The sequence below is a fragment of the Anser anser genome (genome assembly GCF_964211835.1).
Source record: "Anser anser genome assembly, chromosome: 9".
Classification (NCBI taxonomy): Eukaryota; Metazoa; Chordata; class Aves; order Anseriformes; family Anatidae; genus Anser; species Anser anser.
Window position 1 is genome coordinate 10,405,392 of NC_139729.1, and position 13,652 is coordinate 10,419,043.

Below are 13,652 nucleotides of genomic sequence, written 5' to 3' on the forward strand. Positions count from 1 at the left end.
AGGTTACATCCCATTAACCCCGGGCTGCCCAGGAGCGACCAGGGCACGAAGCCTCCTCTGAGACGCAGCGCCCACTTCGGAAGGAGAGAAATGCAGGAAAAGACAACTTTGGTTTGGCCTAAGGCTGAAACCTGCGACAGACTGAAAACCATCGGCAGGGCTGAAATTGCTCTGATGATTTCCACTGGCTCTGACGTGTGCCAGCTGCTCAGAGGCCGGCCTGTTAGCCCAGCTCTGTTTGAAATAAAGCTCTCCCCAGCACTGCCCCGTCCCGGGCGATTCCCTTCTTTGGTGCGGCAGCTGCGGCTCCAGACGGTGCAAGGAGAAGCAAACATTTCTCACACAATCATTTACTAACACACTGGGGGGAAAAAAGAAAGAAAGAAGAGAAAAAAGACATTCAAATGTGTTAATACAAGCCTGCAGACACACTTCCTCCACCAGCCGCTAACAAGGGCTCCCAGTTTACCCAGAGCAGCAGCTGTTCACGGGGGCTTGTAAGAGCCGAGCCCCTGACAAGTGGGCTTTCAGGCACTGACTTCCCCCCAAAACATTTCTGTTTGGGTTCCTTTGAAATTCCCAAACACGTCTTTCCCCTGGTACGGATATCTTCACGAGCTATCACTTGCAACTGGATTATATAAGCGGCCCCAAAACCGAGCAATGACCAGGAAAAAATAATGGGAAAACCCAACTTTTAAGCCAGCATGCGCAATAGCAAATGGAAAATACAGCATCTTAGCTGACAGCTGCTCGTGCCCTTAGGGACAGTGACATGCTAGCCGGACTTCATTTCTAAGGAGACTGCAGCAAGCCAACTAGGACTCAAAAGAGCTGGTAAGCTTGATTTTTTTTTTCCCCTCTTACTAAATTCTGGATTTTCTCTTCTTTTGGGCTAAATCACAGACAGACTTCTCTGTTCACAAGAAGTTTCCTTTATTAGGCTTATTCTTGGAATAGCTAGTGATTATTTTAAACCAAAAATAGCCGATCTCCCTTAGATTCACACTCCTGTTTTTGGAAACGCTATTTAGAGATCAAAACTCCTAAATCAAAAGTAGTCAGGAACGACAGTACAAAAACACACGGCTCTTCCAGTGAGCACTGTAAGGGTACCTCTGGATTCCCTTCTTTCCGCAAAGAGCCCCAGGAAGGCTGCTCTTGCTCCAAATCTCCCTGAGCTCTACATGCTCCTTGCTGGAAACTTGTGCCACTCGGATTTTAGGGGTGAGCCGCGGGAGCAAGTCACCGCTGTAACTGCAGCAAGAAGCGTGCTGCCTGCGCTGCGTGCAATCAGCATAAAAAAGAAAAGAGATCAGCATAACCCAAACCCCCAGCTAACGCCCTTTGAAGAAAATACAGGAGCTGGAAAGTATAGTATTTTTTTCTCCGTTTTGTGCAAAGAGTTTGTGTGTGTATGTATATATACACACACACAAATACACATACACCTTGCTGTGTGGCACTTTAATTCTGAACGGCGTAGTTCTGATGGGTCATATTCATTTGTCAGCGCAGACTTTCTGTAATGCATAGGAGCTTTTATTTCCTCAGGAGCTCCTGTATTATCTGACAGCCACCAAGAGCACTCAGTTCATCTATTCCTCATCTGAAAAGGTACCACTGACATTCAAATGCCAGAGAATTCCTTGGTTTCTCGAACAAGCACTTGTGATCGGAGTCAAAATGTAGCAACATCTACTAGAAATCATCTTCTATTTGCTTATCACAGCACTTTTCTCATTAAAAAGGAGAAAATTAGGCTGCAAAACATAACCGTGGTGGAGAGCCACCCCGGGGTGCTGCGGGATGCACACCTCTCCTGGCCTCGCAGAGCAAGGCAGGAGGACGATGGCCAGGAGGGCTGCCCTTCCCGCCCTGAACTCACAGGAGGGCTGCTCTGTGGCACCAGCAGAAGGCCTGGCTCCAGCTCTCTGCACTGAGCACATGACGCTGAAGCTTTAATGCTATTTCAGTTGTAGGCAGCGTATGAGAAAGCAGAACTAACCCCAGCAAAACCATCAAAACACAGCTCAAGAACTGGAATTTTGAGGCAGATTTTATTGAACACAAGGGTATTTTCAGGCAGCTGAATGTCCCCAGATGGCTTGTGCTGATACTGGAGGGTGCTGGCATCAAGAGGGAGGACATGGAGCTGGGACGGGCCCCCCCCAGTTTAATGCAGTCCTTTTGGGTACGGCAAACTGGCCACCTTGCAGCGTGCCCAAATACACACACCCCAGCTCAATCCCCAGGGTACTTGCACGATTACTTGTCCACTCTAGGTCCTAAGTTTCAGACTACGGTCACTGGTCTGGTCCACAAACACACAGCCACAGCATTCCTTAGCCCCAAAACTGCCCCGGGCAGGGGCTTTGTCCCCACCGCAGGGTGCTGGATCCCGATGGCTTGAAGAGTTCCTCAAGCCTACATGTTGGGTGCTGCCTGCTGGACTCACTGTGCAGAGCATCGAAGTTTTCTTTAAAACCCCTTCACATCCCACAAGGAACACAATCACGGTAACCTCTTTGCTATTTAGCTTCCATTGAAGCTGTTATGCCAGAGCTAATGAGACACTATTGGAAATATGATATTTAAATAACTCTCGTAAGAAAAAAACAACCCTGCAAGGAAGTTGCTCTGAAATATTATTTTTTGTTGGAAATTACAGAGCTAAGGGACTGTAGAGGCCACACTGTTATCCACATTTATTGTGCTGTATGCCACTTAAAATCCTCATAACAGGATACCCTTTTGTTCCAGGGTATAATCTCTGCTTGGGGAGCAGTATTATACAACGGTCATTTAAAAATATCTGTTTCTTAAAAGCCTGATCCAAACCTGCTAAGGACCCACCAGTTTCTGTGAGCCTCGGGACAACGCACCCGGCTGGCCATACACACCTGGTTTGGGGTAGCCACGCTAATTGTGCTGATGAGATTAAAGAAGAGTATGACCCTGCATCGCCCAGACACTGCATAAGGTGTGCTCTTGCAATCCAAAAAACACAATTCAGGTGGAAAAAAAACCCATCATCTTAAGTTAATATTGTTGCTCACTAGAAGCCGAAAGCCTGACCGTTAACCTCTGTTCACATCAGAGCAGGGTAAGCGTGCGGTACGCGCGGCGATAAACCACCTGCCCAGCGTAAAGGCGGCTGAGATTCGGACACAAGCTCTGCCAGAGGAGCTTGTGCTTCCAACAAGCCGTTCACTCAGCCAGACAGAAGTTAAAGCACGTTGCTGCTAACCGAGCAGAGCTTTGCGAAGAGACCAGCCCCAGATGTCCCAACATCTGCCGGGCTCAGTCCCAAGCGCCAGCTGCCCCAGTGCAGAAGCGCAGCCCTGCAGCCTGCTCCTCCCCACGCTGGATTTGCTCCAGGGCTGAGATCCTCGCTTCCCCCAGGGGCCTGTCCTGGCTCAGCTTGCTGGACTCGATGCCAGTGCCCCACCGGATGGAGAAGGGCCATCAGGCCAAGCAGAATCACTTTCCTTCAGATATGTTGATTAAAACTTTAACTGTGCTTTTTTTTTTAAACTTTCAACTCTGCTTTGTTAGTCAAGAGTGGGGGGTTTGTTCGCTTTATTATTTTTTTCTGTCAACCTCTAAAGTTAACAAAGCCCTTATCCACTTCAGGAACCAACCATGAGGGACTCAGCAGGCTTCCTCCTTTGCTCACTGCTGCTGGTGGCCCCCTGCTGCACAGAGGTGGCCGCCCCAGATCCCCAGCCCGACCCCAAAACACCATGCGCCAACTGGATGGGAGGAGCACCCGGCTACCCCGGCCACAACGGGCTCCCCGGCAGGGACGGGAAAGATGGAAAAGATGGACTAAAGGGCGAGAAAGGAGAGCAAGGTTGGTGAGGAGCGTGGGGTACGCTGGCACTGGAGGAGCTCTGCACAGGGTTGGGGTGGACATGGTGTCTCACACCACGGGTGCTGAGGTCATCCAGCCTTTCCTCAGGGGACAGGCCTCGCTCCATGCCGCCGAGCAGATCCCCAAGCCACAGTCCCTTCTGCGTCTCAGGCCAGTGGGTTGCGGCCATGGGCTCGCAGGGTACAAACAACTCCTGATCCCAACTCTGTCCCCCAGGTTTGCAAGGCTCCAAAGGTGACCAAGGTGAAAAGGGAACCCCAGGGCCAGAGGGGCCAAGAGGATTTCCAGGATACCCAGGGCTGAAGGGAGACAAGGGCGAAGGGGCCTACGTTTACCGCTCCGCGTTCAGCGTGGGGCTGACAGAGCGAGCCCCCCACCCCAACGTCCCGATCCGCTTCAGCAAGATCTTCTACAACGAGCAGAACCACTACGACGCCAGCACCGGCAAGTTCCTCTGCAGCATCCCCGGCATGTACTACTTCGCCTACCACCTGACGGTGTACATGTCGGACGTCAAGGTCAGCCTCTACAAGAAGGACAAGGCCGTCATCTTCACCTATGACCAGTTCCAGACCAACAACGTCGACCAAGCGAGCGGCTCAGTCTTGCTCCATCTCAGCTCAGGGGATGAGGTCTGGCTCCAGGTCTATGGGGAGGGGGACAACAACGGTGTCTATGCTGACAACATCAATGATTCCACTTTCATGGGCTTCCTCCTGTACCCAGACTTGGATTTCCATTAGGGCAGGGTGTGCTACATGGGAGAGGACAAGGCAGCTTAACCCCAGACAGAGCTCTGGGGCACTGGCGCTATAGCTATACTATATTCACCAGAAAATTGCCTTTTGTGGGGGCAACGATTGCCAAGGGTGGACCCTATCTCTTGTAAAATCAGTGAGGTTATACACAAATGACTTGTCTGGGGCCAAGAGTTCACTCCTACCTCTGCTCTTGCTCTCCTTGTGGAGACCTGGGCCCAAAGTCAGCCACCACATTGTGAAACAGTAACTCTAAAGATCAGCTGGCCTTTTTTAAATATAAAGCTGACTAAAAAAACGATTATTTTTAAATATCGCATTCTGTTTCCCTTTTTTAACCACTTGGATTCATTTAAAACAAAAGTACATATTTTAGCCAGCATTTTAAAATTTGAAAGCCATCTTTGTGCTTGCCTGCAGCTGGAACCGATGGCTGCGGTTTTGCCATTACATCTCCCAATCTTATTACGGCCTTTGATGTCCACCCATGGTTTGTCGTCTCCCTTTTTTAGCCCAGATCGTTGAATATATTCAGATTACTAACCTTCATTAACTTTAATCCTTTGATTTTCCTTTTATGTTTATCCCCTATCATTATCTCTAATTTAGATGACGTGCTCATTTAGGTCAGGGATCTTCTCTTTCGATTTATCTGAAAAGACTTAGGGGCACCCGTGAGGCTACGCAGCAGAAGCAGCCCATTGCCTGTACGGCTTTGGGGGTCCTGAGGTGGGCACAGATGAGCAGAAGGTCCTCGCAGCTCCTGAGATGGAGTTGGCCCTTCCCAAATTCACTGACCTGGCACTGGAAGTGGTGGCACGAGCGCTCATTCAGCACAGAGGCTGTCAGCACGTAAGGTGCCCTGCTTTCCACCTGCAGACTGACAGGATCCTGTCCCGTCTCCCCTCCGAATAGTTCCCAAGCTCAGCCACAAGCTGAGAACCAGCACGGCCATTTTGCTGGTTTTCCACGCCATAAGAGTGCCACTGGCACAGGCTCACGCACCAGCCAGGCAGAGTTCAGGCGCTGCAGCCTCCCACACCGAGGGAGGCACGAACACCCCGAGACCTGCCCCAGCTCTCAGCAACGTCAGCTCGATGGAGGGAAGAGCGTTAGGGCTGAGATTGGTGACAATCCTGTCAGGCTGCTCCCCGAGGAACCTGCTTGACTTTCAGTGAAAAGAGCATTTGATAGCTTCTCAGATACGTTAAAGAAGACTCCCACTGAGCTTGAGAACAAGCTAGCACACATCAGAGCTAACGCGTTACCACAAGCACAAGACAGCACGAAAAGCTTCAACTGAAAATATTTCCAGCAGCTGCGTTTTCTACACTACAGTCAACTACCACACTACAAATAACAACAACAATAAAATACTGTCTCAATAAAGGATGCTCTTGTGTTTTTGTATGCATTGTTGGGAAGGGTTTAAAGAAAAGGGACATTCTTGCAGCCTTACCAGGCAGCCCAGGGAAAAAAAAATAGTATATGGAGATTATATATAAATACACATATATATAATATAAACACACTGAGCAGATCGCAGTGTGGCTCGCTCTGAGCCAGGAAGGCAGGGGCACCTGCGCCAGCACACACAGGGTCACCCACCTTTTGCTTTCTTAAAAAACTCCTGTTTAGCTGTCGTCGGGGCTTCAGCATCACACCACCTCGCACTGTGTTCCCTCCTTCTCAGGGAGGATAAGCTCGGTTTTCCAGACTAAGTCCCCAGATCCACCAGCCAGGAACCAGCAGAATGGTTCCTGAGCAGCCAGGAACTGGAGAGGCTCCTCTAGCCCAGGCAATTTCAAACATACCAGACCTAGCAAGTCCTGAAGTGACGCTCAGGTCGATAACGTTGAGTTCAGACAGCTGGGAAAAAAAGCCTGCTCCTACTGTGGGAATGGGAGGAGCAGGGGAACAAAACTAATCCATAAACAAAAGGAGATTTAAAAATGAAACAATTGCTGGATCAAATCGCATAAAAAGCTTAAATCAAAAGGAGCAAATCAAAACTTTGCAGTGTTGTGGCTTTTTTTTTTTCCCCTCAAACATTTTCAAATGGATTTTCTGAAGGCAGGGAAAATGGAAACTACCGAAGTGCTAAGAGACATTTGGAATAGGCAGTAGGAGAAAATACTGATTTACAGACTGGCTCCCAAGAGGCAGCCAAAATAAATTACTCCTTTCCTTGCTGCCGCACAGCAGGAGCAAATATACTTACAGCGATATCCCTTGCCCCGGGACTGAGAGGCTTGGATACAGCTCTTCACCCTGCCACACAAACCTGATGCCATGTGCTTGCCGCCAGGGCAGAGCCCCGGGTTTCTTACCCAGCCCACACAAGGCCCCAGCACCGGCACCACCCTGTCAATGCAGCTCCCACCCAGGCCAGCAGCATCTCCTGCCCCAAGCTGCCACAGCTGTAGGGAGTGTTGGAAACCTGGAGACCAGCGCTACGCTGGCCCTGATGGGAAGAGGTCACTGAATCCCACATTTTCCTGCCCCCACATGAATTCACCCCACTCGGGATGCTCCCAGGTGCCATCAGACCCTGTTGGCTGATGACCAGCCTCCAGGAGAGGTCCAGGGCCACCATCATTGGCCTCCTGGTGGCCACGCAGGTGTCTGCATGCAGGCTCCCACGGAGACATCCACACCAAAAACATGCCGGGCAGCACCTGAGACAACATCGGCTGATCCTAATTGTGCCTAAACCCCCTGTAATCACTTGTGCCAGTAATTAACTGGGCTACGAATAGCAGTCACGCTAAACCATGAAGAGCTACAAGAAAGAGAGAAATGGTTTTCCTGGAGGACTTGCATCACATTTACTTGTCTTGTATAAAGTTGCCAGAGGCTTTTTGGCAGGGAAGGCGGCACTGGATTTAGCTACCCTGCGTTGTACCTTCCCGCAGGAAGGGCCAGCAGATTTAGTTTTCCCATTTAAATGCTTTGGACAAAACCCATCCTGAGCACACCCAAACCGGGAACAGGACTGTTGGGAGTTTTTGACTTGTTTGTGCTGGATGTAGGTACAAGATGAAGAGACTCAGCGTGCCAAAGGCAGGGACAGTAAATCGGCAAACCCCACCCACAGCTCGTCTTCCACAGACTCATCCCAGCACACCCGTCCTGCCAAACTCCACTGCTCTTCAAGGACAGCTGTGCGCCCTCCTCATGTGCAGGCTCCCTGTGTTACCCTCCCCTGACTCCAGGGGGTTTATTCCAAGCGAAACAGGAACATGAAACTTCAACTATTTCCTCCTGTGGCCGTATCAGACAATTTCAACCCACAAAGAAGCCTGTGGAACCCCTCCCGTAAAGCTGTAGGACAGCAGAGGGGGAGAAGATCCCACCTGAAGCCACGTCCCCCACAGAGCCAGGGCAGGGAGGAGCAGGGGGTACGAACCAAGACACTTTTTCACAGCCAGGTCCCTCTGATCCCGTGGCTGACTCTGAAACAGAGTGCTCTTCTCAAAGGGGTCAGGCACAGCTTTCTCCAGTCTTCACAGGGATTTTTAGAAAAACCATTTTATTTCTTTAACATATTCCAATGAATGTTTTAAGGCCATCTGTCACCTTGGAGGCAGTGAGAACAGAAGTGGGATTCCCACAGCACAGTGCCCATAGCCCGGCAATGCCGAAGCTACCTCAGACCAGCAGGAAACCACACGCGGACCCAGCGCAGCACTTTCAGTGCTACCCCAAGGAAGCCAAGACCAAAAACAACCAAAAACCACCCAAAGCAATGCCTTTTAGGTGATTACAAGGAGGGTCCTTTCCAGCCCCGTGAGGAGGTTACGAGGTTACACGAGTTCATTTAACGAGACCGTAAAGGCTCATACACACACACCGCAACTGCGGGCAACGTAGCATGAACACAGCTGAAGGTGCAGCCAACTGGAAATCCACTACAAGCAAACTGAATTTTCCACAAAGAAGGCAGAAAACTTTCACCAAAGGTCCTATCTGCCAACTTTAAAAGCTTTAAAAGGTGGCGTTCCTGTGTCCCTCTGTTCTGAGCTGCTTGCAAAAAAGGGCTACGCTGTCATCTGCCGAGCGTGTTTCCATGTGCTCAACAACCGCATATTCAGAGCTAGATGCCTGCCAGCCTCCCAGCTCCCCCGGGAAGGAGGAAGAACTCCATTTATTCATCGAAATCAATTCCTTTATTGAGAAAAATACCTTCTACTTCAATTATCGAAGTAAAATATTGAAAGGAAAACCTCTGATTTTCATTCTCCAGAAGTTAACTTCAAACCAAACAACCAAGGAACACCCACTGCTGCGCTCGGTCTGAGCTTCCATTCCTGCTTGCACGCAGAGCGATGGAGCTCTGGGTTCTCCTGCTGCCCAGCTCAGAAATGGCACAGCAGAAATACCACGCCCAGATCAAAGCCAGCTTCCTTCAGCCTTGGAACTTTCTCTCCCACACAATGACTTTTTTCAGCTGAAAATAGTTTGCACATTCCTACTGTATTGTAGCAGCTGGCAACTTCCTGCAAACAGAATCGGCCTTGTGAGACTACCATCGGGAAAGGGCTGACATTTCAGCGTTCTGCAGCCTGTGCTTTTCATCCGGGCTGCACAACCGGCTGCACCCGTTCGAAAGCATTTTGGTACTTAGGACCTCAAGCTGCCAAGACAGAGGCAGGTGGCCAGCCTCCTGTGCTGCAGCCTGCCTCACTGAAATCAACGGGACACCTCACGGCACTAGATTCAGCACCTCCATAAATCTCCTCGGACTACAGCATTTATTTGGACATTAAAATAGCAAGTAGTACCCAGCTGATTACAAAGTCACCAAAGTGTGTGTGAAACACTGCTAGGAGAGGCTCATGTTTTAACTGAGAAACGCCTGTTAAGAATGGTGTCAAAATCCACAAGAGATACAGGAATCAAACCTCAGCAAATGAAGCGTCAGGCAAATGCCCTTTACATCAATTCTTATCAGAAATTTGACATCTTATAATTATTTCCTGATGACAGGCTGAGTGCCTGCAGACTAATTAGACCGAAACACTTGACAAATGCTAATGTAGAAACAATTTGAAGCTCAAGGGTGTTTTGTTCTTCAAATTAGCCTTTCCATTTTAATACTGTCCCAAAAGAGACCCAAACAAATTGAAGTCCCTGATGAAAATTCTTACTCTGAAGCCTTCTTAGATAAAGGAAGTTATATACACACTCCCCGTCCATCCAGTCTCATTCAGAGGCAGCTTTATACTCCAGACGACTGACAACACAACACATGCCCTCCGTGTCACCCCACTCTGAAGAACATACCTGTTCATTTCACCGTGTCCTGAGAGAACAAACCCGAGTCAGGCGCCAGATTTAAATGCAAGCTCAGTACCCGGGAAGTAATATGAAATTAGTGCTCGCAGCAGCTACGAACAGATGGGTATCAGCTGCACACCAAGACAGTTCATCTAATCAAGGGGCTTTCTTCATAACAAATTTTATACTGTGTGAAAGTGTTGGGATTAGTAAGCTCCTCCCCTACAGACATACTTCCCACGTGCCAACAGCCTGCTTACACTGCTTTTTAACATGAAACATTGAGATTCTGGAAAGCTTCACAAAAAGGAGTTGGCTGTACCTACCTTGAGCAGGTGGCTAAACCCCTCAAAAAAGGTGGAAGGGACTGAGGAAATACTCATACTGAAGATCAACTAATTCAGGAAGAATTTATTTTGTAGAACATATTCTCGCTGCTGTGATCAAACTTCAGACTTGTGTTTCTTAAAGGTTAAGGAAGACAAGTGAAAACCAGAGGACAAACCTATATAAAACAAGGACAATGAAGTATTCCAAAAGCAAAGACGACTAACTTGAAGAACCCGAGCATCAGCAAAAACAACCAGAACAGCAGAAGGAACAGCTGTTTCTTAAAGCTTTTTTAAGTGCATCTGCTCAGAACGCACCCTCTGTCTGGTAACAGCTCACTTCCCAAAACCTAGCTGAGAGAAAGCACAGCACCGAAGACAGCAACTTTGTTTGGACTGTTTCTAACACTCAACAGTCAATGTTTACATTGGTATCAACGAAGAAAGCATAAAATCCCTCCCTCTTCAACCAAAGCAAGAGCTAAAATGGAAAAGCAGACTGCTTCAGCAAGCCTGAGGGAGCTCGTGTTCCTTGAGGGACATATTGCAATGCCAGACACTGAGCAAAGTAAGTGTCAGAACACTGCTCTAAGGTACTCTGAATGACAAAATGGAAGATGTTGAGAAATCCACAAGAACACGATAAAAAACCACTTAGTTCTACTGTTCTCGTGTAGAACTTTAAGTTTAAAAACATGCAAAAACCTGTGCAAGAGGTATGGAAGGAAAGTGTTTCATTTGGGATTTTTCCATACAGTTTAGCATTTACAGCTATCAACATTCCAGATGAAATTTAAGTCTCTTTAAAGAAAAATCAGTCACAGGATTATTTCTGTGATAAATGAATGGAATTATTGCCAATCTATTCTTAATCACCAGTGATAGGATGTGAGGGAACGGTGTCAAGCTGCGACAGGGGAGGCTCAGGCTGGATATCAGGAAGAGGTTCTTCACCGAGAGGGTGGTCGCGCACTGGAACAGGCTCCCCAGGGACGCAGTCATGGCACCAAGCCTGTCGGAGCTTAAGAAGTGTTTGGACTGTGCTCTTAGTCACATGGTCTGAATTTTGGGGTAGTCCTGTGTGGTGTCAGGAGCTGGACTCGATGATCCTTGCGGGTCCCTTCCAACTCGGCATATTCTATGGTTCTGTGAATACAGATACCACTTTGATCTTCAAGGATTAATATAAGATTAGAGGAGAGGATTAAACTCTTGACTCTGAAACAATGCATTAAAAACTCTCTGGCTCCTCTCATTCTGAGATTCATTTTGGTCTCTGAAAGGCACAATACCATACACTTATTTTTCCAAAAGTAAAAGCCTGCATCAAAAAATGTTATGATCAGATTACTACTTTTTGTTACTGTGCTACTTAGATTAAAAGAAAGTACTGATAGGAACTGCACATCTATCTTGAAACTGGAGAAGACACCCACTCTTCCTGGCACTACTGCTAAACATGAGAGTCAAAGACTATTCTGAAAAAACAGTCATCTTAGCCCTAGATAATCCTAAACTGCAAGACGAACAAATCTTCTCCAGGCAGCAATACATCTTGCCCTGTATCTTTATATAATATCCAAAGTAAGAACAAAGTAGTGCATTAAAAAAAAAAAACCACACTCAGAACACAGCAGTATCTACTTTCAAAGTATATCCCAGAAAGAGTTTTTTGTTAGTATTTTATTGAATGAACACATCAGCAAGTGTAATTTTAAGAAAAGCCTACGCACAGCTTCCTAGAAGTAACAGTCCACAATTCTCTCCTTAGTTATCTTTCACCATCTGGCAGCTTACACAGGTTCCACCCCTCCGCAGGATTTTCCTGTTTTAATTATTTTAATAAATAACGGACACCACAGGCGATCCTAGAGAAAACTCCACATCCCAGCACTGCATAGCAGGACAACTAAGTTCACTGGATGTCATCATCATCAAAGAGATCTTCAAAATCTAGTCAGAAAAACAAGACAAAGTAAAATTAAGCTTTGAAGTCTCAACCGTTACATATGCACATAGCACACAAGCAGTTCATTGTCACTGGAATTAAAGAAATGAAGGTGAATTAGGTACATGACAGTTGCTGTACTGCCAGTCACTAGATGTGTAACATCAGCACAGAAGACAGAAATGAAAAAGAGGCAGACCCAAGGAACATGCTCACTACCATATGTGAGTTTAACTGCTTCACTTGTACAACGCAAGCTTTGTGATTAAACTCACGAAAGCAAAGTAAAGCTTGAAAGAAGGACTTTTTGAAATGCATTAATTAGCCATTGCATTCAGGATGGATAGACAGTGATCCGCAGACTACAAAGCCAAACAAGTATTAGCTTCAAGCATGCATCAAGATGAAGAAATTCGTGCAGAATTCTGGCTGCTGTCACAGTATTCAGGCACACGTTTATACATTCTGCAGAGTTACATACATATTTGTGATTTACTGCTAAAAATCCCTTCCTTAATAAAGTTTGATTGCTGTGAAGCTGCTGCTAACACTTCCCTCGCACCCACAAAAAAAAAAAAAAACAACGAAAACTTGCTGTTAGCACATACTGACAATATACCTGTATATACTAACAATGTACCTGGTGCCAAGTCGTTATTCTGACAGAAAGCAACCTACAATTGCCACGCAATAAGTACCTAATCCTCGTTTGTAAGAGCTTTCAAGGCAGTACAACAGCACAACCTGGCGGTAGAGCTTCTTGGCAAAGCCTGCTCCTTAACAAGCCAGCTCCAAAAGAGACCTTTCTGACCTACTGGAAGCGCAGAATAAAAGAAGTGTGCTTTTCCCCGGGCCCTAACTCGTGAGCAGCGCGAGAAACCTTCGCTTTCAGCAGCCTTGCTCCGGACGCGCTGCCGGCGGCGCGCAGCCCTCACCGTTGAAGAAGTCCGCGTGCACCGCCTTCTCGTTGGCCGCCAGGTCCATCAGCAGCCCCGTGCTTCCCCCTGCCTGCAACGACACCCGGTGAGCGCCGGGAAGAGCCGTGAGCGCCGCCCGCCCTCCCGCCCGCCCTCACCTCGTCGAGGTCCACGTAGGGCCCGGCGCCCTCCGGGAACATCTCGTCCACCGCCGGCTTCATGGCGCCGCCGCTCTGCCCCGCCGCGCCCGCTTCCGCTTCCGGCGCCGCCGCTCTGCGCGCCCTCTCTATGGTCGCTCTGCAGGCGGGGCCCGGCCGGCCCCGCGGTTGCCATGGCGACGCGGCCTGGGGCCGGGGCCGGGCCTGGGGCCCCCGGAGCCCGCCCTGGGGCGGGGGGAGCGGCTCCGAGCCGGGCCGGGAGGGCCCCGGTGCCCTGCCGCCCCCCGCCTCAGAGCCGGGCCGGGGTTGGTGTTCGGCCCGCCCAGCGTGTGCCAGAGCTTGCTTTCCTGAGGCAAGGCCACGAGCGTGACGAGTTAAAAAAAAC

General features: G+C 48.7%; 2 protein-coding genes across 3 annotated transcripts; one reads left to right on the forward strand and one right to left on the reverse strand.

Annotated features, from left to right (window-relative positions):
* The first annotated feature begins 378 nt into the window (after positions 1-378).
* Positions 379-6,024, forward strand: ADIPOQ (adiponectin, C1Q and collagen domain containing). Of its 2 annotated transcripts, none has more exons than XM_083849365.1 (3): positions 379-837; positions 3,637-3,856; positions 4,094-6,024. In XM_083849365.1, the coding sequence occupies exons 2-3, from the start codon at positions 3,646-3,648 to the stop codon at positions 4,618-4,620; spliced, it is 738 nt and encodes a 245-aa protein (XP_083705491.1). In that variant the 5' UTR covers positions 379-837; positions 3,637-3,645; the 3' UTR covers positions 4,621-6,024. The 2 variants fall into 2 exon arrangements, with proteins under 2 accessions (XP_083705491.1, XP_083705492.1); XM_083849366.1 differs by lacking the exon at positions 379-837 and adding an exon at positions 2,830-2,983.
* Positions 6,025-10,961: 4,937 nt separating this feature from the next.
* On the reverse strand, positions 10,962-13,543 carry COPS9 (COP9 signalosome subunit 9). Its single transcript, XM_083849358.1, has 3 exons — positions 13,268-13,543; positions 13,128-13,200; positions 10,962-12,197 (listed from the first exon to the last, which is right to left on the reverse strand). The coding sequence occupies exons 1-3, from the start codon at positions 13,328-13,330 to the stop codon at positions 12,160-12,162; spliced, it is 174 nt and encodes a 57-aa protein (XP_083705484.1). The 5' UTR covers positions 13,331-13,543; the 3' UTR covers positions 10,962-12,159.
* Positions 13,544-13,652: the final 109 nt, after the last annotated feature.